This window comes from Salvelinus sp. IW2-2015, linkage group LG15 (genome assembly GCF_002910315.2).
Source record: "Salvelinus sp. IW2-2015 linkage group LG15, ASM291031v2, whole genome shotgun sequence".
Classification (NCBI taxonomy): Eukaryota; Metazoa; Chordata; class Actinopteri; order Salmoniformes; family Salmonidae; genus Salvelinus; species Salvelinus sp. IW2-2015.
The window spans coordinates 47921060-47948714 of NC_036855.1; the positions used below are offsets into that span (position 1 = coordinate 47921060).

A 27655-nucleotide genomic window follows, 5' to 3' on the forward strand; every position below is an offset into this window, starting at 1 on the left:
TAAAATAAATTCATCACCCAGAAAACAGTTACATTACTCCCCAATTAATACTTAAAATTGCCTAAACAGCACCAGATCATCATGAGGAAATGTATTTTGAATTTTGTTCCATCAATATGGCACATTAAAAATAAAAGCAGATTTACCTAGCTCGCTGGAAAACCTAGGACAGGGCTTGGGAAACTCCAAGCCTCATCAAGCTTTGATTTAAGTGCCCTTGAACGGGTTACACTACACAGGCGCACCGGTTTGTGTCAAGAATTTGCTAAGCTATTGGGTCTGTACATGCGAATAGTCATGAATCTGCGATTCCATTGAGTAGTGTAACGTTTAGATCTAGGCCTAGCATGACAAAGAGCTATATTGTGGAACACACTAAGCAACCACATTCCTAGTAGGCCTTGTACGTTGTGAGACATCATGATTGATTCAATTTCCCCGTTTGGTCACAAGAATCAGGTCAGGCGTTATATGCCTAGTAAGAATTCGTAACTTTCTGTGGACTCAGCAATGAGCTGCGCTGTCTGAGAAAATCGAGCTGCAGTCTTAAAATTAGCATAGTAGGCGTGGCTACCAGGAAGAGGACGCAAATATTACCTATCCTAACAGCAGGAATTTATGCTGGCACACGATNCTGCAGTCTTAAAATTAGCATAGTAGGCGTGGCTACCAGGAAGAGGACGCAAATATTACCTATCCTAACAGCAGGAATTTATGCTGGCACACGATGGCGGAAAAATCATTTTTACAATGTTTTGAAATGCGGWTTTTTATTTTTAAGATTCCCTCATTACCATACACAGGTGACGTCATCAGTTGTGCTGCTGACTACTAGCGCAAAGTCCTCCAACACATTGCAGGACAACGTAAACACATAACGTTAGTTAGCAGGCGCATAAATAGCTTATGAAATTGTCTGTGTAGCAGGGATGAGTTTTCGAGTAGCATAGGTTTTTGTTTTTCAGTAACGCAAACATGTTCGTATGGCGTATTAATCTTACTGCCCGTTGGTTTAAATCGCTATTTTACTAGGCTTATCCCAAAATTGCTTGTTTTGATTCAGCCCGGTAGCGTTATAGTAACAAATCGAGATGGACTACTTGTTACAGGTGAAAATAGGCGCCCTCGTGGGTTTGTTACTCCTGACCTTATTTTTCGGATTTATCCCTGCTCGGATGAAGTGGTTCAGAGAAACCAGTGGGACAGGTACGTTTCAGTAGGTAGCCTACAAGTTATATACTAGATGGCTAGTATCATGCTGTAACCCCATGCAATTCCACACTTGGGATGTGTTGAGCAAAAGATCCAGATGGCTCGTTACGGAAGCTTCCGTTGTTTGGCGTCCTTTCCTCCATCCACCTAAACTATTCGGTTTCCCATCAACGAGGCATATCTCGAAGAACAATACATACGATTCGTGTTGAATGCGTCCTTCACTATCACATAAGTGTTTAAAACAGGTTTTGATCCAGGGTATACTATTTCCCGCCTGTGTGGGCTGCCATGGCATTGGAGTCCATTTATAGGTCACATGAGAGTAAACTACCAAGTAATCTCCCACTTTTACAGACAGGAGTAGGGAAACCTGTATAACGTGTTTTAAACGCATATTCGATAGCGAAGAACTCATTCAACCAGACACATTTTAAGTATTGTTCCTAGATATATTGGATATGCCTCTGTTGATGGCAACGTTATTTTGGTGAAACCGAATAGTTTAGGTTTGGTTGTTCATTGATGTCAGGCTACGGAGCTTCATCAAAATCAAATCAAATGTATTTATATAGTCTTTCTTACATCAGCTGATATCTCAAAGTGCTGTACAGAAACCCAGCCTAAAACCCCAAACAGCAAGCAATGCAGGTGGAAGTTGGAAAAATAGGATGACGAGCAGCAGTGAGGGCTCTTCGATACTGCACGCTACTGTCTTCCCAAGCTAGTCGGAAGACTTCCAGTTTGGTGTGGCGCCATTTTCCGTTCAATTTTCTGGGAAGCTTGCTTCAGAGCTCGGATATTTTCTGTATACCAGGGAGCTAGTTTCTTATGACAAATTTTTTAGTTTTTAGGGGTGCAACTGCATCTAGGGTATTGCGCAAGGTTAAATTGAGTTCCTCAGTTAGGTGGTTTAACTGATTTTTGTCCTCTGACGTCCCTTGGGTAGGCAGAGGGAGTCTGGAAGGGTATCAAGGAATCTTTGTGTTGTCTGAGAATTTATAGCACGACTTTTTGATGCTCCTTGGTTGGGGTCTGAGCAGATTATTTGTTGCGATTGCAAACGTAATAAAATGGTGGTCCGATAGTCCAGGTTATGAGGAAAAACATTAAGATCTACAACATTTATTCCATGGGACAAAACTAGGTCCAGAAGCATGACTCTGGCAGTGAGTAGGTCCAGAGACATGTTGGACAAAACCCACTGAGTCAATGATGGTTTCGAAAGCCTTTTGGAGAGGGTCTGTGGACTTTTCCATGTGAATATTAAAATCACCAAAAATTTGAATATTATCTGCTATGACTACAAGGTCCGATAGGAATTCAGGGAACTCAGTGAGGAACGCTGTATATGGCCCAGGAGGCCTTAAACAGTAGCTATAAAAGTGATTGAGTAGCTGTTTTTAGGCGTTTTTAAAGTCACCATTGGCCTCATGTTGAAATCCCTGTGCGGTTTCTTTCTTTCCGGCAACTGAGTTAGGAAGGACACCTGTATCTTTGTAGTGACTGGTGTATTGATACACCACCCAAAGTGTAAATAATAACTTCACCATGTTAAAAGGGATATTCCAATATCTTATTTTTATTTAATTTTATTATAACTTTTTTTACCCTCTACAAATAGGTGCCCTTTGTGAGGCATTGAATAACCTCCCTGGTCTTTTGTATTTGAAATTCACTGCTCGACTTTTCAGTTCAGAAATGAGGCAGTCATCAAAAATCATGTTTAAGACTATTATTGCACACTGTGAGTCCGTGCAACTTTATTATGACTTGTTAAGCACATTTTTACTCCTGAAGTATTTTATTAGGCTTGCCATAACAAGGGGTTGAATACTTATTGACCAAGACATTTCAGCTTTTTGTTTTTTATGAATTTGTAAAAATTAAAACATAATTCCACTTTGACATTATGAGATATTGTCAGTGACACAAAAAATCTCAATTTGATCTATATTAAATTCAGGCTGCAACAACAAAATGTGGAAAAAAGTCATTAAACAGTAGCATTTTTTATCATGCAGAAACCCATCGGGTGGTCCTGAGTTTCAATAGCTGTTTTTGCCGGAGGCGTCTTCCTGGCTGCCTGTCTGTTGGACATCATCCCAGACTACCTGTCGGACATCAATGCTGAGCTGGACGCACGGAGGGTGGACGTAAGTGCCACACTCCCATCCCCTTTGTAAAATGACAAAAAGCTATATGATTATCCATAGCACAAACACATGTATTAAGGATAGTTACACAGTTATACTTTAGTTCTATTGTATCTGTAAAACATGGGGAAATATGCTAGTTAGTGCGGAAGTTATTAATCCACAGGCTCATTACCTGGTGATGCGTTAAGGACTACTTACGTTGTATTTTATATATATATATATCCCTAATCCTTGCGTTTATTTAAAACAGAACTCATACTTTCATTGTTTTCACCTCTAATCTCAAACAGACCAGCTTCCCCTCCCCAGAGTTCAATGGCTGCAGGCTTCTTCACTGGCTCATCGTGGAGAGGATCGTTTCTGAACTGCAGACAAGATGCATGCAAGGTCAGACAAGGAGAGAGCCACCTCTGATGCAGCCAACGGGCACAGCCATGGGCACGGGCAGGGGAAAGCCTCGTCCACCGACCTGAGGTATGCCCACCATGTCCACATGGACCTCCAGGCCCACTCCTCCTTTCGCTCGTTTATGCTCTTTTCTCGCTCCCCTGCATTCTGTGTTCGAGGCCTGGCATCGGGCTAGCAGACCACAACTCAAAAGTAGGTGCTGGAGAGCGAGGTACTTAAAAAGCACAATAGGTCCATTTGTTTTTAGCTTGCCCGGGCACATATTAAACCATTATCTTGGTTCTAAAAGGAAATCTCAGCCCACCTGTGGCACTGGGTCAGCTAAACAAATCTGCACCCATACAATTCAAATGCATGCCAATACTTTCCAAGTGTATCTTCAAATACATTCAATAATTTTCAACTACTTCTTTCTTTCAAATGAAAATACAATTTTGATTATTTATACTGAAAATAAATATAAACGCAACATGCAACAATTTAAAAGATTTCCTGATTTTCCTGATTTACAGTTCGTACAAGGACATCAGTCCAATTGAAATAAATTCATAGGCCCTAATCTATGGATTTCACATGACTGGGAATAAAAAGATATGCATCTGTTGGTCACAGATGCCTTAAAAAATAAGTAGCGCATGGATCAGGAAACCATCAGTATCTGGTTGACCACCATTTTCCTCATCAGTGCGACATCTCCTTCGCATAGAGTTTATCAGGCTGTTTGATTGTGGCCTTGGAATATTGTCCCTCTTCAATGGCTATGTGAAGTTGCTGGATTATTGGCAAGAACTGGAACACGCTGTCGTACCAATGCATCCAAAAAATGCTCAATGGGTGACATGTTCTTGTGAGTGGCAGGCCGTGGAAGAAGTGGACATTTTCGGCTTCCAGGAATTGTGTACAGAACCTTGCAACATGGGGCAGTGCATTATCATGTTAAAACAAAGGGATTGCAGCATATGACTGCACGACAATGGTCTAAGGATCTCGTCACGGTATGCATCTCGCATTCAAATTGCCATTGATAAAATGCAATTGGTTTTGTTGTCCGTAGCTTATGGCTGTCCTTACCATAACCCCACCGCCATCTGGGGCAGTCTGTTCACAACGTTGACATTCAGCAAACCGCTCGCCCACACAACGTCATACAAGTTCTGTGGTTGTGAGGCGGTTGGACGCACTGCTGAGATTCTGCTCTGTGGACATTTTAGTGGGCCTTTTCTTGTCCCCAGCACAAGTGCACCTGTGAATGATCATGCTGTTTAATCAGCTTCTTGATATGCCACACCTCAGGTTGATAGATTATCTTGGCAAAGGAGAAATGCTCACTAACAGGGATTGTAAACAACATTTGAGAGAAATACACTTTTTGTGCATATGGAACATTTCTGGCATCTTTTATTTCACCTCATGAAACATAGGACCAACACTTTACATTTGCGTTTTTATATTTTTGTTTCAGCGTATATCTAGCGGTTAGTCTCTGTTGTCGGCGCACATGAGGTGGCGCCAACCCAGACAGGAAGATCACGTCAGTGACTCAACCCACTCAAGTGACGCACCCCTCCTAGGGACGGCATGAAAGAGCACCAGTAAGCCAGAGACTCAGCCCCTATAATAGGGTTAGAGGCAGAGAATCCCAGTGGAGCGAGAGGAACCGGCCAGGCAGAGACAGCAAGGGCGGTTCGTTGCTCCAGAGCCTTTTCGTTCACCTTCACTCTCCTGGGCCAGACTACACTCAATCATATGGCCCACTGAAGAGARGAGTCTTCAGTAAAGACTTAAAAGTTGAGACCGAGTCTGCGTCTCTCACATCGGTAGGCAGACCATTCCATTAAAATTGAGATCTATAGGAGAAAGCCCTGCCTCCAGCTGTTTGCTTAGAAATTCTAGGGACAATTAGGAGGCCTGCATCTTGTGACCGTAGCGTATGTGTAGGTATGTACGGCAGGACCAAATCGGAAAGATAGGTAGGAGCAAGCCCATGTAATGCTTTGTAGGTTAGCAGTAAAACCTTGAAATCAGCCCTTGCCTTAACAGGAAGCCAGTGTAGGGAGGCTAGCACTGGAGTAATATGATCACATTTTTTGGGTCTAGTCTAGTATTTAGCACTAACTGAAGTTTATTTAGTGCTTTATCTGGGTAGCCGGAAAGTAGAGCATTGCAGTAGTCTAACCTAGAAGTAACAAAAGCATGGATTAATATTTCTGCATAATGTTTGGACAGAAAGTTTCTGATTTTTGCAATGTTACGTAGATGGAAAAAAGCTGTCCTTGAAACAGTCCTGATATGTTCGTCAAAAGAGAGATCAGGGTCCAGAGTAACGCCGAGGTCTTTCACTGTTTTATTTGAGACGACTTTACAACCATCAAGATTAATTGTCAGATTCAGCAGAAGATCTCTTTGTTTCTTGGGAAACCTAGAACAAGCATTTCTGTTTTGTCCGAGTTTAAAAGTAGAAAGTTTGCAGCCATCCACTTCCTTATGTCTGAAACACAGGCTTCTAGCGAGGGCAATTTTGGGGCTTCACCATGTTTCATTGAAATGTACAGCTGTGTGTCGTCCGCATAGCAGTGAAAGTTAACATTATGTTTTCGAATGACATCCCCAAGAGGTAAAATATATAGTGAAAACAATAGTGGTCCTAAAACGGAACCTTGAAATGTACAGTTGATTTGTCAGAGAACATACCATTCACAGAGACAAACTGATATCTTTTTTATTTTTTTATCCCCTTTTCTCCCCAATTTTCGTGTTATCCAATCGCTAGTAATTACTATCTTGTCTCATCGCTACAACTCCCGTACGGGCTCAGGAGAGACGAAGGTCGAAAGCCATGCGTCCTCCGAAGCACAACCCAACCAAGCCGCACTGCTTCTTAACACAGCGCGCCTCCAACCCGGAAGCCAGCCGCACCAATGTGTCAGAGGAAACACCGTGCACCTGGCCCCCTTGGTTAGCGCGCACTGCGCCCGGCCCGCCACAGGAGTTGCTGGAGCGCGATGAGACAAGGATATCCCTACCGGCCAAACCCTCCCTAACCCGGACGACGCTAGGCCAATTGTYCGTCGCCGGCTGCGACAGAGCCTGGGCGCGAAACCAGGATCTCTGGTGGCGCAGCTAGCACTGCGATGCAGTGCCCTAGACCACTGCGCCACCCGGGAGGCCCTACAAACTGATATCTTTCCGACAGATAAGATCTAAACCAGGCCAGAACTTGTCCGTGTAGACCAATTTGGGTTTCCAATCTCTCCAAAAGAATGTGGTGATCGATGGTATCAAAAACAGCACAAAAGTCTCGTAGCACGAGGACAAATGCAGAGCCTTGGTCTGACGCCATTAAAAGGTAATTTACCACCTTCACAAGTGCAGTCTCAGTGCTATGATGGGGTCTAAAACCAGACTGAAGCATTTCGTATACATTGTTTGTCTTCAGGAAGGCAGTGAGTTACTGCGCAACAGCTTTTTCTAACATTTTTGAGAGGAATGGAAGATTCGATATAGGCCGATAGTTTTTTTTATATTTTCTGGGTCAAGGTTTGGCTTTTTCAAGAGAGGCTTTATTACTGCCACTTTTAGTGAGTTTGGTACACATCCGGTGGATAGAGAGCCATTTATTATGTTCAACATAGGAGGGCCAAGCACAGGAAGCAGCTCTTTCAGTAGTTTAGTTGGAGTAGGGTCCAGTATGCAGCTTGAAGGTTTAGAGGCCATGATTATTTTCATCATTGTGTCAAGAGATATAGTACTAAAACACTTAAGTGTCTCTCTTGATCCTAGGTCCTGGCAGAGTTGTGCAGACTCAGGACAACTGAGCTTTGGAGGAATACGCAGATTTCAGTGTCCGTAACTTGCTTTCCAATGATCATGATCTTTTCCTTAAAGAAGTTCATGAATTTATTACTGCTGAAGTGAAAGCCATCCTCACTTGGGGAATGCTGCTTTTTAGTTAGCTTTGCGACAGTATCAAAAATATATTTCGGATTGTTCTTATTTTCCTCAATTAAGTTGGAAAAATAGGATGATCGAGCAGCAGTGAGGGCTCTTCGATACTGCACGGTACTGTCTTTCCAAGCTAGTCGGAAGACTTCCAGTTTGGTGTGGCGCCATTTCCGTTCCAATTTTCTGGAAGCTTGCTTCAGAGCTCGGATATTTTCTGTATACCAGGGAGCTAGTTTCTTATGACAAATGTTTTTAGTTTTTAGGGGTGCAACTGCATCTAGGGTATTGCGCAAGGTTAAATTGAGTTCCTCAGTTAGGTGGTTAACTGATTTTTGTCCTCTGACGTCCTTGGGTAGGCAGAGGGAGTCTGGAAGGGTATCAAGGAATCTTTGTGTTGTCTGAGAATTTATAGCACGACTTTTGATGCTCCTTGGTTGGGGTCTGAGCAGATTATTTGTTGCGATTGCAAACGTAATAAAATGGTGGTCCGATAGTCCAGGATTATGAGGAAAAACATTAAGATCTACAACATTTATTCCATGGGACAAAACTAGGTCCAGAGCATGACTCTGGCAGTGAGTAGGTCCAGAGACATGTTGGACAAAACCCACTGAGTCAATGATGGTTTCGAAAGCCTTTTGGAGAGGGTCTGTGGACTTTTCCATGTGAATATTAAAATCACCAAAAATTTGAATATTATCTGCTATGACTACAAGGTCCGATAGGAATTCAGGGAACTCAGTGAGGAACGCTGTATATGGCCCAGGAGGCCTGTAAACAGTAGCTATAAAAAGTGATTGAGTAGGCTGTTTTAGGCGTTTTTAAAGTCACCATTGGCCTCATGTTGAAATCCCTGTGCGGTTTCCTTTCTTTCCGGCAACTGAGTTAGGAAGGACACCTGTATCTTTGTAGTGACTGGGTGTATTGATACACCACCCAAAGTGTAAATAATAACTTCACCATGTTAAAAGGGATATTCAATATCTTATTTTTATTTAATTTTTATTATAACTTTTTTTACCCATCTACAAATAGGTGCCCTTTGTGAGGCATTGAATAACCTCCCTGGTCTTTTGTATTTGAAATTCACTGCTCGACTGTGTCAGTTCAGAAATGAGGCAGTCATTCAAAAATCATGTTTAAGACTATTATTGCACACTGTGAGTCCGTGCAACTTATTATGACTTGTTAAGCACATTTTTACTCCTGAAGTTATTTATGTAGGCTTGCCATAACAAAGGGGTTGAATACTTATTGACTCAAGACATTTCAGCTTTTTGTTTTTTATGAATTTGTAAAAATTAAACATAATTCCACTTTGACATTATGAGATATTGTCAGTGACACAAAAAATCTCAATTTGATCTATATTAAATTCAGGCTGCAACAACAAAATGTGGAAAAAGTCATTAAACAGTAGCATTTTTTATCATGCAGAAACCCATCYGGTGGTCCTGAGRTTCATCAGCTGTTTTGCCGGAGGCGTCTTCCTGGCTGCCTGTCTGTTGGACATCATCCCAGACTACCTGTCGGACATCAATGCTGAGCTGGACYCACGGAGGGTGGACGTAAGTGCCACACTCCCATCCCCTTTGTAAAATGACAAAAAGCTATATGATTATCCATAGCACAAACACATGTATTAAGGGATAGTTACAACAGTTATACTTTAGTTCTATTGTATCTGTAAAACATGGGGAAATATGCTAGTTAGTGCGGAAGTTATTAATCCACAGGCTCATTACCTGGTGATGCGTTAAGGACTACTTACGTTGTTTTATTTATATATATATATCCCTAATCCTTGGRGTTTATTTAAACAGAACTCATACTTTCATTGTTTTCACCTCTATCTCAAACAGACCAGCTTCCCCCTCCCAGAGTTCATCATGGCTGCAGGCTTCTTCACTGTGCTCATCGTGGAGAGGATCGTTCTGAACTGCAGACAAGATGCCATGCAAGGGTCAGACCAAGAGAGAGCACCTCTGATGCAGGCCAACGGGCACAGCCATGGGCACGGGCAGGGGAAAGCCTCGTCCACCGACCTGGAGGGTAGTGCCCACCATGTCCACATGGACCTCCAGGCCCACTCCTCCTTTCGCTCGTTTATGCTCTTTTTCTCGCTCTCCCTGCATTCTGTGTTCGAGGGCCTGGCCATCGGGCTGCAGACCACAGACTCAAAGGTAGGTGCTGGAGAGCGAGCTGTACTTAAAAAGCACAATAGGTCCATTTGTTTTAGCTTGCCCGGGGCACATATTAAACCATTATCTTGGTTCTAAAAGTGAAATCTCAGCCCACCTGTGGCACTGGGTCAGCTAAAACAAATGCACCCATACATTTCAAATGCATGCCAATACTTTCCAAGTGTATCTTCAAATACATTCCAATAATTTTCAACTACTTCTTTCTTCAAATGAAAATACAATTTGTATTATTTATACTGAAAATAAATATAAACGCAACATGCAACAATTTAAAAGATTTTCCTGATTTTCCTGATTTACAGTTCGTACAAGGACATCAGTCAATTGAAATAAATTCATTAGGCCCTAATCTATGGATTTCACATGACTGGGAATAAAGATATGCATCTGTTGGTCACAGATGCCTTAAAAAATAAGTAGCGGCATGGATCAGGAAACCAGTCAGTATCTGGTGTGACCACCATTTTCCTCATGCAGRGCGACATCTCCTTCGCATAGAGTTTATCAGGCTGTTGATTGTGGCCTGTGGAATATTGTCCCTCTTCAATGGCTATGTGAAGTTGCTGGATATTGGCAAGAACTGGAACACGCTGTCGTACCAATGCATCCAAAAAATGCTCAATGGGTGACATGTCTTGTGAGTGTGCAGGCCGTGGAAGAAGTGGGACATTTTCGGCTTCCAGGAATTGTGTACAGAACCTTGCAACATGGGGCAGTGCATTATCATGTTAAAACATGAYGGGATTGCAGCATATGACTGGCACGACAATGGGTCTAAGGATCTCGTCACGGTATGCATCTCTGCATTCAAATTGCCATTGATAAAATGCAATTGTGTTTGTTGTCCGTAGCTTATGGCTGTCCTTACCATAACCCCACCGCCATCCTGGGGCAGTCTGTTCACAACGTTGACATCAGCAAACCGCTCGCCCACACAACGTCATACAAGTGGTCTGTGGTTGTGAGGCTGGTTGGACGCACTGCTGAATTCTGCTCTGGTGGACATTTTAGTGGCCTTTTCTTGTCCCCAGCACAAGGTGCACCTGTGTAATGATCATGCTGTTTAATCAGCTTCTTGATATGCCACACCTCAGGTTGATAGATTATCTTGGCAAAGGAGAAATGCTCACTAACAGGGATGTAAACAACATTTGAGAGAAATACACTTTTTGTGCATATGGAACATTTCTGGCATCTTTTATTTCACCTCATGAAACATAGGACCAACACTTTACATGTTGCGTTTTTATATTTTTGTTCAGCGTATATCTAGCGGTTAGTCTCTGTTGTGCGGCGCACATGAGGTGATCAAATCAAATCACATGTATTTATATAGCCCTTCTTACATCAGCTGATATCTCAAAGTGCTGTACCCAGCCCAGCCTAAAACCCCAAACAGCAAGCAATGCAGGTGAATGCATTGAATGCACTTGAATGCAATTCACTACTAAATGTTTGCCATCAAACCTTTTAGAATGGCTTTCTGCCAGACGTCAAAGAGCTCTGGATGAGTTATGCCCTGTGCTTCCTACTAGTGTTTTTCCTCCTCTGTTGTTAACCCCTTTTCTCCATGTACACATGCTGCTATTCCTTCAGAAAAGCCTGCATCAGAACTTTATTCATTTGCACAATTTTTCTTGTTCACTTGTAAATGTCCACACTCACTGAAAATGACATTCGGTAGCTACTAGTTATGCCTGTATAACTTTGAGCTGGATTTTCCTGTCTTTGTTATTAGTTATGTTAGTTTGTGATTTAGCTATTAGTTTGTGGAAATTCTGTTAGCATTCTGGTAGTAGAGACCCAATGGGCTTTACTTGCATTTAACGCCCCTTTTGGGCTATGCCGGTAATACCGTAAATCAAGGACGTTATGAAAATCTGGATACCACCTAAATTTAGTAGCTAATATCAGGCCAGGGTGACCGCTAAAGCACATTTATTGCTTTTGTAGTTCAATTAAAACGGAATGATTCTGAACACTCCCAAGTCCCAACTTCGGCAGACAAGTTTCACATTCTTGCTGACGTTTCTAGGCACAAGCATAAACTAGTTCGTTGGGGAGGGCTCATTACGACGACTGACTGAACTGATCCATTTGTCCCCACTCAACTCTGGCTGCGCGACATACGTCATCAATTTTGCGCACCAGGCGTGTCCTTATAGCCACAGATTATCTATTATATTGACCAGATACTCAAGTGGCTGCTATAACAATGAAAATACATGTCTTCAAAGATGGAAGGCAGTTGGAGGAGGCAAGATCAGGTGGGACCATTCTAGCCAATGACACTAGAATTGAACGTTTTTCTCAAAGATGCCAGGATGTCACGTGTCCTACATAAAGTACCAGTTAAAAGTTTGGACACACCTACTCATTCAAGGGCGTTTCTTTAGTTGTACTTTTTTCTACATGGTAGAATAATAGTGAGGACATCATATGAAATAACACATGGAATCATGTGGAAACCATAAAAGTGTTAAACATCCAAATATATTTTAGATTCTTCAAAGTAGCCACCCTTTGCCTTGATGACAGCTTTGCTTACTCTTGGAATTATCTCAACCAGCTTCACCTGGAATGCTTTTCCAGCAGTGTTATTTCATAGTTTTCATGTCTTCACTATTATTCTACAGTGCAGAAAATAGTACAAATAAAGAAACCCTTAAATAAGTAGTTGTCCAAACTTTTGACTGGTACTTTATATCAGTGCACTCGTAACAAACTAAGAATTACAAAACTTGTATTTGATCAAATAAGCCTCACGTAGCAAACAAGCCATAACAATTTTTGTTGACCAAAAACTCCTTGCTTGGTGGTTGAAAAAAATGCCACCTGCTGGAGAAACTGATTTTGGTCCTTGCAATTTGCCTCTTCCTCTCTGGTATAGCCTATCCTGAAGTTGGGTGGTGTAAACTGGATGCAATCCGGGATATTGATGGTCCATGAATCGATTTATGCAAAGGAGGTAGATTATGTTGAAAACAATGGATAGAGATCTTGGATGCAGTCAATTTTCTTTTATATACTATATATACAAAAGTATGGAGACACCCCTTCAATTAGTTGATTCTGCTATTTCAGCCACACATTTTGCTGACAGGTGTATAAAATTTAGCACACAGCCATGAAATCTACATAGACAAACATTGGCATACTTGGTATTCACATCTCAAAAAATATAAATGAATTTACCACAATCAATTTCAATAGAGTGTTATCAAATGTATTTATATAGCCTTTCTTACATCAGCTGATATCTCAAAGTGCTGTACAGAAACCCAGCCTAAACCCCAAACAGCAACCAATGCAGGTGTAGAAGCACGGTGGCTAGGAAAAACTCCCTAGAAAGGCCAAAACCTAGGAAGAAACCTAGAGAGGAACCAGGCTATGAGGGGTGGCCAGTCCTCTTCTGGCTGTGCCGGGTGGAGATTATAACAGAACATGGCCAAGATGTTCAAATGTTTATAAATGACCAGCATGGTCAAATAATAATAATCACAGTAGTTGGCCGAGGGTGCCACAGTCAGCACCTCAGGAGTAAATGTCAGTTGGCTTTTCATAGCCGATCATTGAGTATCTCTACACTTCTGCTGTCTCTAGAATTGAAAACAGCAGGTCTGGGACAGGAGCACGTCCGGTGAACAGGTCAGGGTTCCATAGCCGCAGGCAGAACAGTTGAAACTGGAGCAGCAGCACGGCCAGGTGGACGGGGACAGCAAGGAGTCATCATGCCAGGTAGTCTTGAGGCATGGTCCTAGGGCTCAGGTCCTCCGAGAGAGAGAAGAAAAAGAAAGAAAGAAAGAGAGAATTAGAGAGAGCATACTTAAATTCACACAGGACAGACCGGATAGAGACATGGAGAAGTACTCCAGATATAACAGACTGACCCTAGCCCCCCGACACAAACTACTGCAGCATAAATACTGGAGGCTGAGACAGGAGGGGTCAGGAGACACTGTGGCCCCATCCGATGATACCCCGGACAGGGCCAAACAGGCAGGATATAACTCCACCCACTTTGCCAAAGCACAGCCCCCACACCACTAGAGGGATATCTTCAAKCACCAACTTACCATCCTGAGACAAGGCCGAGTATAGCCCACAAAGATCGCCGCCATGGCACAACCCAGACAGGAAGATCACGTCAGTGACTCAACCCACTTAAGTGACGCACCCCTCCTAGGGACGGCATTGAAGAGCACCAGTAAGCCAGTGACTCAGCCCCTGAAATAGGGTTAGAGGCAGAGAATCCCAGTGGAGAGAGGGGATCAAAGGGGATGTTATCAATGGACTCTTTGGTCCTATCACAGTTTACTTACTTACTAATGGCACTGCCTAATCCAGACAACTCGTTTTTTAAATCATATGAGCAAAAAATATTTTATTTGGCATGCTAAGCCAGACAAAATTAAATGTGCCTATTTATATAATGAATATGAGTTTGGGGGGCTAAAATTCAATATTAAAGCTTTAAATCTCTCACTAAAAGCGTCATTCATACATAAGTTATACTTAAAACCAAAATGGTTCTCCAGTAGATTATTAAGAAATGCTCATCCTTTGTTCAAAAATTGCCTTTTTGCCTTTATACAGATTGCAAGTTTTCATTTCCGACCTAATTGAAAATAAAATTTTGTTTAAAGTATCGCCTTTTCTTAAACAAGCCATACGACGCTGGTTACAATTTTCAGTTTTATCCTCCAGAAAAGATAGAACAAATGTTATGGTTAAACTCAAATATACTGATTAATAAAAAACATTCTTTATGGACATTTTTTTAAACTGTATTATATTTATTAATGACATTATGAATAGAAACGGAGGAGTTATGTCACATATGCAGCTATCGAAAATATATGGGAATATCTGCTCAATCCAAATTTACAACTAACTGATTGCAGCATTACCACAAAAATGGAGGAGGCAAGTAGAAAAGGGAGAAGGTAGGGAACTTGTTTGCCTGCCATATATTAAAGATACAAATTGACTGAAAGGCATAAAAAAAAAAACAGTTTCATTTGAGTACAAAAATGTTGACAGCTGTGCCATACAGGTTGCAGAATAAATGGGAAGAGATTTTCGATGTACCAATTCCATGGCACATGGTTTATGAACTGGTACAAAAAAACTATATTTGATTCAACACTTCGAGTTTTTCAATTTAAATTATTATACACAATTCTTGCCACCAACAGAATGCTATATGTATGGGGCATACAACAATCTCAGCTCTGTAGATTTTGTTTCGAAGAGACAGAATCAATAGATCATTTATTCTGGCATTGCCCCTATGTAGCTTGTTTCTGGTCACAGGTTCAGGAATGGTTAAAAAATCACAACATACACTTAAAATTAACCTTACAAATAGCAGTGTTGGGTGATTTGGAAAGCCATAGTCAGTCAATAAATAATAGAATAATACTCGTAGGAAAGGTTTTCATCTTTAGCTCACAATCTGTAGATACTATATGATGACAAGGGTTCACAAATTATGTAAAACATCACAGCACAKTTGAAAATATATGGCACAAGGAAACCAAACGAGTTTGGTCTATGGTGATAGGTGGGATGGGCTGAGAGTGGTTGGGGTTTAGGATTAAAGAGTTTATGTTTGGTAATGTATTATTGTTATGTGACTGCTTTATTTAAAAGTACCATGTATGCAAAATGCATATGTAGCAGAAAAGCTGTAAAAAWATATATTTGTCCTTCGAAGAGGGGGATGGTGGAGGGGTTAATAAAAYAAATAAACATTGGCAGTAGAATGGCCTTACTGAAGAGCTCAGTGACTTTCAATGTGGCACCGTCATAGGACGCCACCTTTCCAACAAGTCAGTTCCTCAAATTTCTGCCCTACTAGAGCTGCCCCGGTCAACTGTAAGTACTGTTATTGTGAAGTTGAAACGTCTATAGGAGCAACACCGGCTCAGCTGCGAAGTGGTAGGCCASACAAGTTCACAGAACGGGAGTGCTGAAGCGCATAGCACATAAAAATCATCTGTCCTCGGGTTGCAACACTCACTACCGAGTTCCAAACTGCTTCTGGAAGCAACGTTAGCACAAGAACTGTTCGTTGGGAGCTTCATAAAATTGGTTTCTATGGTCGAACAACCGCACACAAGCCCAAGATCACCATGCACAATGCCAAGCGTCGGCTGGAGTGGTGTAAAGCTCGCCGCCGTTGGACTCTGGAGCAGTGGAAACGCGTTCTCTGGAGTGATGAATCACGCTTCACCATCTGGCAGTCTGACAGACGACTCTGGGTTTGGCGGATGCCAGGAGAACACTACCTGCCCCAATGCATAGTACCAACTGTAACGTTTGGTGGAGGAGGAATAATGGTCTGGGGCTGTTTTTCATGGTTAGGGCATAGCCTCTTAGTTCCAGTGAAGGGAAATCTTAACACTACAGCATACGATGACACTCTAGATGATTATGTGCTTTGAACTTTGTGGCGAAAGTTTGGGAGAGGCCCTTTCTTGTTTTAGCATGACAATGCCCCCATGCACAAAGCGAGGTCCATACTGAAATGGTTTGTTGATCGGTCTGGAATAACTTTTCTGGCCTGCGCAGAGCCCTGAGCTCAACCCCATCGACCACCTTTGGGAATAAATTGGAACGCAGACTGCGAACCAGGCTTAATTTCCCAACATCAGTGCCCAACCTCACTAATGCTCTTGTGGCTGAATGGAAGCATGTCCCCTGCAGCAAAGCCTTGCAAAAGGGGAACCAACTCCATATTAATGCCCATGATTTTGGAATGAGATCTTCAAGCAGGTGTCCACACACTACATGACAAAAAGTATATCTGTCTAGTTAACTGTTTAGCTATTCCAGCATGTATTTATGTTTTCGTCCCCAAAAATTCAATCGAAACAGGGCTGGCTTACCGAACAGGAACACAGGCCACTGTGGTGGAATATTCTATTCAAGATTGCTCAGTCGTAGCTGGTTCAACACTTTGGGTTCATCCTGTGGTCATCTGCCTCTGGTGTTGTCTCCCAGATGCCAGGATAATTAGGAATACTGAGGCCTTTGTTCTGTTCCTCCAGGCTCTCTATCTCGTTGACACCCACCACATCTGATCTATGGAATGCCAGCTGTAGGTTTTTTATCACCAAGCCATCACTTAATCAGTTGCCAGCCCAAGCTTCAAAATACTTCTCTCAGTTAACTCAGAAAAGGAGAGATTCCAAAGAACCTTTCTTTATTGAATAAAACAACCATTTGGTGCATAAATATAACAATCTTGTAATCCTGCTACCACACCACATGTCCCGGGGCCCCCGACGTAGCTAGCAAGCTACCAGCTAGCTATAGCCAGCTAGCTGCTTATCAAAGGTAGATAACTGGTTTATTTGCCCAACATCTACCAAACTATTTCCTAATGTTTCTCAAAATTACTGTAGCTGGCTAATAAATGTTATCATGCTTTGTGATTTGAAGGTCTCGGGGAAATCAACAATGAAGAAAGATCAGGATGGCTTCCAGAGTATGAGATGTTTTATTGACAAAGACAAGCAGAGACATAACAGGCGTCGAAGCAGAAAGACATGACAGAGCGCCCAGGAGAGAACTCTCTAGTACACACGTCAAGTACATTTTCTCAGAGCCTTACTTCCTTGTTCAACTCTGTTTATACCTGGTTTTGTGTCATAATGTGCCTTGCAGTAATTGGTTACAGTAATCAAATTCAACATATCACAACTGCTTGAGTGTAGAGTTTTAATAAACTTGGCTAAGCTTCCAGGTGACAAACTTAATAATTAATATCAGTATTGTGGACATGCGACTACAGATGCAAGTAGCTTGTTAGCGGCTGGAGTGTACAACCAGGTCTTCTCTCTCGACTTTGGAGGGAAACCCTCCTTAACTTAGACTCAGATTCTTTAAAATATTTTATACGTTTGAGAAACCACCTGCAGGATGACCCCATATTCTATGAGAAAGTATTTCGTTTTTTATAGGCCCGTTGGACATCACTGCCCATTTGAGCTTGCAAACTAAACCCACATAGGCATGTTTAGATATGTTGACAATGACAAATCATTATGTTTTATTGCTGTATGTCTATTGCAAATCACTATGACCCCGCCTCTGTCTAAACCTTTATTACATTCAATGGCAGCGGGAGCACCTAATTCTCAGCTGGAGCACTTATGACCTCCTTGGCCCGACAGCCAACAGTGATGCACCCGGTTTTAAGCTGTTTTAGTGCACACATGTCGCCCTGTCACCTACAGTAGAACATGATGAACACCATGGGGGAAACAAATCAAATTGGCCAGTCACAGTCATGCTTTTTTGTTCTACCAGATCTGCGATCAGAAAGTTCTAGCTAGTGTATCCCTCTGTCCTTGTAGATGTCTGGTTTATCAGGTCCCAGGCTCCCATGACTGGTATAATAATAATTAATTTGCAAGTTAATTACAATGAGCTTTTTGCTTTAGCACCATCTGTACCTGATAGAGCCGATCTAGTCTCACGTAAGTCGTCTGGCACGAGAGACTCATTGGGAGTGAGAATAGAGCCAGAGAGGAAGAGATGAAACTAGAGGTTTCACTTGACAAAATCTGTCCAAAATAAGACCAATGCATTTCTATGGGCTTATTTTGGACCTTAGCTTGTCGCCTGTCTTCCCGCCCTTGGGACAACGACTCCCATTGTTAGGGCGGAGACATGAGCATCTCGTCATTGTATACAGATCTCTGCTGGAGCATACCCAGAAGTTCTGATTGAGTGCACATTTGAGGACTGTCCATTTACTTTGTGCTGTTAATATCATAAATGTACTTTTAATCTGTCTGTCTGCATATTTCAAGACATGGCATATGGGGGTGTAGTGAGATTGCCAATGGGCTGGACAATTCTCTTCTAATCAACCATCTTGGCAAAAATATATGTTATACTGAAAACGTGGAAATCAATCAATCCGACATTAACACAATGGAAGAATATAAATTATTTATTTAAATAGCATTAGTGATTGAGGAAAAACAAATTGGAACAATTTTAAGGCCAAGTGGGAAAACAATAATGCAGGCAATAGGGATGGGGGTGTAAACATGCAGGTCTGGGCAGATGAGATTTTGTAACGMTTTTCTTCCGTTGGTGAAGGAGAGGACCAAAATGCAGCGCGGCTAGTGTTCAACATGTTTAATAAACAAAAAGACGATAACGTGAACACTATACAAAATAACAAATGTGAAAACCGAGACAGTCCTATCTGGTGCAGAACACAAAGACAGAAGACAACCACCCACAAACCCCAACACAAAACAAGCCACCTAAATATGATTCCCAATCAGAGACAACACAAAACACCTGCCTCTGATTGAGAACCATATTAGGCCAAACATAGAAACAGACAAACTAGACACACAACATAGAATGCCCACCCAGCTCACGTCCTGACCAACACTAAAACAAGTAAAACACACAAGAACTATGGTCAGAACGTGACAGATGTAGTCATTGTGTGTGTGTAAGTTGTTGTTCGTATAAGTTTCTATCTGGAGTAAACCCAAATGGGCCTCTGGAAAACAGCCCTAATGTTTGAAACAAATATCATTATCTTTTCATCCAGAGTCACATTTATTTATTTTCCAAGCTATAGCTAAGAATATTTTACATGCAGTAGGTTTTTAAAGGACCAAAGAGTTTGGTCTGCTTCATGTTTTCATTTTTGCCAATAATATAAAATAAATATTGCTGTCTTCACAGCCCTACTCATAATGGGCCCAATTCCGACTTAGGAAATTACGCAAGCTTTTCCAACGCATTTCTCAGTAGTTGCTATTCAGACTTACCTTGTGCAGGTGCATACAGGATTTGCAGGTGTGATTCCTTTGCGCGTGCTGAACAAATGTAGTTCAACCACTGAAAACCCTCCTACTTGCTGGCCAACAGATTTTCTCATGGAGTTTTCATTCAATAGGGATTTCAGCACATTAATCTTAAACCATCCCTTTAATTACGATGTACCTTTTTTAGTAAGTATTTTGTCCACAGACTCATTCGAAAATATTTAGAGAGAATGGGTTCAGAATATTATGGATCATGAAAGAAAGCTATCTAATATGCATATTTGTGTCCGTTTTAGCACCAATTGGTCAATAAAATAAATAAAAAATACTCTGATCTTGTAGATTATTTAGGGTTAGGAAAGTATTTATAATTCATAAACTGGTAAAGAGAGCCCTTATGCACGAAAGAACTGGTTTGATTCATTCAAAAAATTGCCACATTCAGTTCTTCAACCCACGGTAATATTGGAAGATTAGTGTACATATAATTATACAACACGGTCTCACATTCAATTCGCGCATATATGTACAAAATGTATTTCAGCAGATTTCGTGCATTTTTGTGCGTTTTCGTCTGGCTTAATTCGTGAGAAAAGACACGAATTTATGTGCTTCTTAATTTGTGCGAAAAGACACAAATTTAACCAGTAGGCTACACAAGCCTTTGCAACAACCATATAGACGCGATAATTTGTATTTCATTTTTGTTCTTCTTAATGGCTAATTCAACGTCATGAATATACAGAAATGTTGTCTTTGTTTAACCATGTTTTAAAATGTGTCGTTGTATGCCTATATGTACTGTTTTAGACTTGCTGAACAGAATTTTTGAGAAAAGACGCACATTTACGTGCGACTTAATTCGTGGGAAATATTGTTTTATTAATGCCAATGCTGTTTTCTGTGCTTGATTTCGCTTAATACTTTGGATACTGGTGCACTTGTAATCAGAACGCCTTTTTGTCATGTAGGCAACCATACACGATTTTCTTCATAACCCATTTCATATTTCGTGGAGCCTAAATTACACCATTTTCTTCATAATGCATGTATTACATATTAATGTAAAATAATGAATTATGTTGGCTTACACTTTCCATACCTTAAGGGAACATTTTAGCACTCGCCATATGGTTAGTGAGAAACGCCACATTGCAGATGTAAGGTCCCTTACTAGACGTCCTGCAACGTTTCTAAAATTCGCGGACGGCGTCGGGCCGTGCGCGGGGGAGAGATCTTTCAGGAAGMCATCAACCGAAATCTCTCGGACGTTCATTTTCCGTTTTGTAAAAATAACAAATTTTGGTCATTTTTCCGCAGTCTCGGAAATTCCCACCAGAGGGAAAATAAATAATATTGCAAATGCACAAGCACATTGCAAATGCATGTGGCCTTTTCTCCTAAACGGAAAATATTTCGAAGACGTAATGGACAGTTGGCCCCGAACAAGATGGCGTCGAGGCCTCAAGGCTTTTTGAGTTATGGCCATTTTTCTGGGATTAAAGGTCAAAAACGCAAAGTAGGGTGCTAATTTGACCGCTTCACGTCAAAGTACATAAGCATACGGTGTCAGAAAAAAAAGAACCAGCCATTTATCTATCGTAATTTAAGAGAAATCGTACATTGACAAATTGGTAATGTTCACAAAAAGGAGTTAAAAAAAAAAAAAGTTACAGATCCAGTTGCAGTGTGTTCAGACGAACATTTTTTAAGTGGGTCTCGAAGCTCTGCCAGAATTCTGTGATTTTATGAAATAACACACACTCATTTAAGCCTCTGTAAATAAGTCAGTTCTTAACATAAAGACTTAAAACTCAATATTATATAAGAGCCTACCCCAAGGAGGATATGTGTTCACTTTCAGCTTCCTATGTTCAACCGGAAGTACCTTCAAATGGTGCCATAGGGTCAGTTTCGAAGGGTTAAAAAAGGTCAGATCTGCCTCCCGGGGTGGCGCAGTGGTCTAGGGCACTGCATCGCAGTGCTAGCTGCGCCACCAGAGTCTCTGGGTTCGCGCCCAGGCTCTGCCGCAGCGGCCGCGACCGGGAGGTCCTGGGGCGACGCACAATTGGCCTAGCGTCGTCCGGGTTAGGGAGGGTTGAACGGTAGGATATCCTTGTCTCATCGCGCTCCAGTGACTCCTGTGGCGGGCCGGGGGCAGTGCGCGCTAGCCAAGGGGGCCAGGTGCACAGTGTTTCCTCCGACACATGGTGCGGCTGGCTTCCGGGTTGGAGGCGCGCTGTGTTAAGAAGCAGTGCGGCTTGGTTGGGTTGTGCTTCGGAGGACGCGTGGCTTTCGACCTTCGTCTCTCCTGAGCCCATACGGGAGTTGTAGCGATGAGACAAGATAGTAATTACTAGCGATTGTGATACCACAAAGAAATGGGGATAAAAGGATGGAGTGAAAAAGTACGGTGCTTAAAAGACACACAAAGCCTGCAATGGCATTGCCATTACTCCAGCCGTGCCGAGTTCAACGAGATGCCCCGCTTGACCGTAGCTCGCTCGGTCTGAGTACAGGGACAAGAAGAAGGACCCAAATGACCCGTTGAACTCAATTTCATATTTTTTTGCTTTTGGAGACAGAGAGAGAACCGTTAAGGTTAGAAGCACAATTGACTCAGGAACGTTCCTAAGGTCCTCCGATCTATGCAAGCCTAACATTGACGTGTGGCATTAACCCTTAACAGTTAAAAGAAGGTGTTTACATCAAACAGTTTACAATGACATCTCACCCCATAGGAACACATTGCCTGCACCCCTAAATTCAACCTGAAGCCTATGTGGGTTATGAATGTCTTATGAACCTGTCTTCAATGACAATCCATCAAGCCACTATGAGGTCTACCTGTGTTGATTCTAAGCTTCCTGGAGCAACCGGAAGTGATAAAATCACCCTAAAAGTGTTTTGCCATACCCAACCAGCAGTTTGTGATATATAGTGCATTCAACCCTGTTAAATCAGTCAGTTCTTAACGTATAGACTTAAAACTCTAAGATTCTGTAAAAACATACCCCGATCAGGATATGTATTTACTTATAGCTTCCTGTGCCAACAGGAAGTGCCTTAAAATGGGGTCATAGGTGCTGTTTCGAAGGTTTAAAAAAGTCAGATCTTTCCAAAACTTTAAATGTTTAATCGGTCAACCCTCATGAACTGTAAATCAGTAATTTCTCTAAACAGATGTCAAAGAAAAGCTCTCACACCACACACACACACACACAGCAAGGATGGAGTGAAAAAGTATGGTGGTTAAAGACACACAGAGCCTTAATGCTTTAGGGGGATCCAGACTTCCATACCCGCTCTGGAGCGCTATACTACCGCCCCAAATCAATGGGTGCTGGCCTGAGTGATTTATGGAGGTTTTCAAAAATATTCTATGTTTTTTCTTCTGGAAAATATTTTATGTTTTTTCTTCTCGAGTCAATGGCCTGAGTGATTTATGGAGGTTTTCAAAAAATATTCTAAGTCCAAACTTTTCGTGCACCTGGTATTTTTTTGGGTTACCAGGCGTCATTTTTCAAAACGGTTGAATTGCTTTTAGGGGGCATCCAGAGTGTCACATGACCGGATGAGGTAACTATCTTGTTCTTCTTGTAACTTTCCAGTAGGCTAGAAGCTTTCCGGTGTTTTGCTGCTCGACACAGGTGAACGCAGGTATTGCACTTGATTTATCGTTATCGTAACCGTAGGTGCAGCCAAGTGGAAATACGAAAGCTTTCTAGCTATTTCGCACTGACGGTAATTTGAACACAAGAACGTTTCTAGTGAAAAGGTGCTTACACTCAGAGCCATGTATTTACACTCAGCCACCCTCCTATTACGGGTAATTTTGGTTGGCCAACAAAATGTAAGACTACAATGACTGCATACGTTTCCCAAATGTTATACGAAAAAAAAAAGTTTTGTTATTGATGGACAATGGCAAGGCTGCCATTGTATTTTCAGTTACATTCTGGTCAATAAAAATGGTTTACACGTTTATTTTTTAAGAAATACATGGAACTACAACCGAATAAAACACCATTAACCATCATGCATTGCTTACATTCATTATATCCTGAAAAGTCTGTTCAGAAAAATCGAAAACAGTACATATAGGCATAAAACCACAATGTTTTAATAGGGATTAAAAAAAGACAATATATATATATATATAACCTCTTATGGTTATATGGTTAAAAAAAGACAAAATATATATATATTCATAACGTAAAATAAATAAATACAGGCGATCGCGTCTATGGTTGTTGCAACGGCTTGTGTGTCGCCTACTGGTTAAATTCGTGTCTTTTCGCACGAATTAAGTAGCACAGAAATTCGTGTATTTTCAAACGAATTGAACCACCCCAAAAATGCACAAAAACGCACGAAATCTGCTGAAATACATTTTGTACATATATGCGCGAATTGAATGTGAGGCTGGGCTGAATTATAATAGGGAGAATAATGTAAGCTATGCCCTCGTCTCTTGCCTACACTAACCATGAAACTGTGACTATACACAGCCAAGTCTTGCGCCATGCGTCGGGATCAAACTGTTGCGCTCTGCTCCATAACGATTTAATTAGCCTTCATGTCATTTTTCTTTTATATTATCAACTGTTACTAATGATCCTCAGCAACAACCACATGGCCGTGATGGCGTTTAGAGGAAGCAAATGTCGGTCATCAAAACTATGTAATTAAATGGAATGATAATGTAGGCTATACCAACTGAAGAGAACTAAAAGTAAATTGGCAGTTTTACAAAAATATGTGTGGTTGTTAGGCGCACTAATGGTCGATTTTGATCGTGGCTCATATTTTAAGATGATAGGAAACAGAGAAAGTCGGGATAGCCTAGAATTAATACATTCGAGAGTGCCCATCCTTGCAATTTTTAAAAGGCCGTACAATTTCAATTCTGCATAATGTAACAGCAGTTCCTAAACAATACAATGGGGAAAGTTGATATGCTTCAGTTAGCTGCCATATGAGTGGTTTCACATTTGTCTCCAACGATTTAGAAGGTAAAATATATCTGAAACACGTGCCATATTTAGAATTCCCAAACAAGTTACTCATTTACTTAGCTCTCATCAAGTTGTAAATTACAGTGCAGGGAGACTGGTGTTATTTCTGTTGGGGGGGGAAATAAAGTRGATATTTCTAACCCGTGCTTTTCATGTGATGTGCTCGTGGACTTTATCTTCACAAACAGTTCTCCTTTTCACTGTATTGTCCTTTGTTGGTATTCAGGGCAGTCTCTTTCCATCACAAAAAGCATAGTGAAGGTTATTGCTGTGCTTAGAAGGAGAAAGCCCCAGGACAACTCTTTCCAATCACCCGTAGTGTCAGGAGGTTTAGAGTCTCTTGTTCATTTATGCAATGTAGAGAGGCKGAGGGAAGTGAGATACATGCATTATTTCCATGCGCTTTCTCTCACATCCTCAGTATAACATCGCTCACACAGCATGCACCATGTCAGCGGATTCTAATGACAAAAGGCTCTGGGATATTTGACCAAAAGTCAATACACTATAAAGACATGCAAGTTTCTGACACATTGATTGACGTGAGCACTCACTGTGGTAGAAAGAAGAGGAGTGGGAAAGACAGGAATGTAACTTTTTAACTGGTWAAGGGACATTACATTCAAATCAAAAGTTGTCACATGTTTTCAGATCTCAAACATAGTCTGATGTCATGTCCACATCCTATGTAATTGGTTGTGTAGATCCAGCTATAGCCTCAACCCCAAATAAATGGAAAAGAGCAGCACCGGAAATCTGGAAATGATATTTTTTCCATTTATTTGTGATTGTGGATTATAGAAGGGTAGTATTCATTTGTACACACCATAGCAAAAATATTTTGCAGTGTCGCAAAAACTAAATATAGCGAAAGCAAAAACAAGTGTTTCTTATTGGACAAATTCAGGTAMGTCCCTCCCTGTTTTTGCCCGTTTGTTTCGTAGTGAATACGACCCTGGATCTACAAAACAGATGGCTTGGGATGTGAACTTAATTTGATATTAGACTACTTTGAGGTCTGAAAACATCTGCCTACTTTGGAGTATAATGTCCTTTTTAAACCGCTTTCTCTGGTTGATCAAAMACATTATCTGGCTTGAAGTGACAGATCTATGTAGGCTAACCTGTTAATAGACTTTTCAAATAAGTAATTTATATATAATTTATATACCAGTCATTTCTACAGCTTGTGTTGATCTTATACAGCTTTCTTCATCTTACTGCGATGATGAAAGAGAAAGGATGTAGGAGAGGAATTTAACCTCTAATCTCGTTTTCTCCATCCTATCCAGGTATTAGAGATCTGCATCGCCATTGTGGTCCACAAAAGCATCATCGTGTTCAGCCTGTCGGTGAAGCTGGTGCAGAGCGCGGTCCCACCCATGTGGGTTGCGGCCTACGTGGGTGTCTTCGCCATGATGTCTCCGCTGGGCATCGGAGTGGGCATCGGGGTTATCGAGGCCCAGCTGGCAGCAGGCGCTCTGATCCAGGCCATCCTGGAGGGGCTGGCGGCCGGGACCTTTATTTACATCACCTTCATGGAGATCCTGCCTCACGAGCTGAACTCCCCGGAGAACCAGCTGCTCAAGGTGTTCTTCATCCTGTTGGGCTTCAGCGTCATGGCTGGCCTCACCTTCCTGGGCTGAGAGGATGTCACCCACTGGAGCAACTGACCTAGCAGGAATATGGGTGTGGCTCATATGAATCACGGGACTTGATGTTGTGTACTAGGGTCGCCATAAGGGGAGGTGTCTCAGGGAGACGGGAAACATAAAAACGGTCCCGTTTTACTGCAGGGTTGATGCAGGGGAGATTACAGTGCCCGTGTCTGGCTGTGCCCGTGTGCCACTTTTATTTGAGYGTCACAGCTGTTCGTTCTTACTCAGTGTTTTTGTTTTGAAGGGTGATAGTATTTTTTATCCTGCTTTTAGCATAGATTTTAATTTCACAGCCAAGGATGGTAAGACAGTTTTTTAATTGAAGAACTTTTAATGATTTCAAATAGATTATATTTAGTTAAGTAATACTTTTTAATTTGGTTGTTTTAGCACTGGGAAATAATAAGCACACAGAATGTGGCAATATTAGTTGTTTATCCTGTGGCATACATACCAGTGGTTGTCTTAAAAAAAAATTCTATTCTTTCAACAATCGCTGTTTGTAACCTTTTGCACATAACTGAAGATCACTGAAAAAAGAGCTGTTCATACTGACATCATGATTGCCTGGTCTCTGGCAAATGACAGGTGTGGCAAGGAGTGGAATGTTAGCTAAAAAGACTCGTATCCAGACTAACATGATATCTCTTAATAGTCAAATGAATCCGTCACATCAATATCTCATGTATACAGGTTAAAATGTCAATTGCATCATGTGTACACTTTTGGATGTGTGCCCACAGTTAAGTTGTGAGCCTCCACAGTTAAGTTGAAGTATTAAATGTTTAATCGCCCTTTGTGGAACGAATTGTTTTCACCTTGGGAACTATACTATGCCTTACAAATAAAGATTGTTTTATTGTCACACAGGGGATAGGTGCAGTGAAATGTGTTTTACAGGGTCAGCCATAGTAGTACGGTGGGTTAAGTGCCTTGCTCAAGGGCACAACAACAGATTTTTCACCTTGTTGGCTAATATAAGACAAATCATTGTGCCCAACATGTTAAAGCGAGATTGTTATTTTAACATGTGCTGAAGTTGAACTTCTTAACCTGTGTTTTCCTGACTCGGTTCCTCGTGTTGATAGTTTCCCTACCCCAGCCATGAGTCATGTTTCTGTTGTGTAATCAAAGTTTCAAATTTATAACAGCACTATCTCAAGTGGCCCTCAGCTTCCTCTTACTCCTCCATTCTCCTCTCTGACACTGTTGCAGTAAYATAATGATTAAACAAGTTGGCTATGA

At 41.5% G+C, this 27655-nt stretch overlaps 1 protein-coding gene across 1 annotated transcript; it reads left to right on the top strand.

The window, feature by feature from the left end:
* The first annotated feature begins 697 nt into the window (after positions 1–697).
* LOC111974546 (zinc transporter ZIP1) lies at positions 698–27655 on the top strand. Its single transcript, XM_024002318.2, has 4 exons — positions 698–1206; positions 9159–9289; positions 9584–9904; positions 26045–27655. Exons 1-4 carry the CDS (start codon positions 1092–1094, stop codon positions 26396–26398), a joined length of 921 nt encoding a protein of 306 aa, XP_023858086.1. The 5' UTR covers positions 698–1091; the 3' UTR covers positions 26399–27655.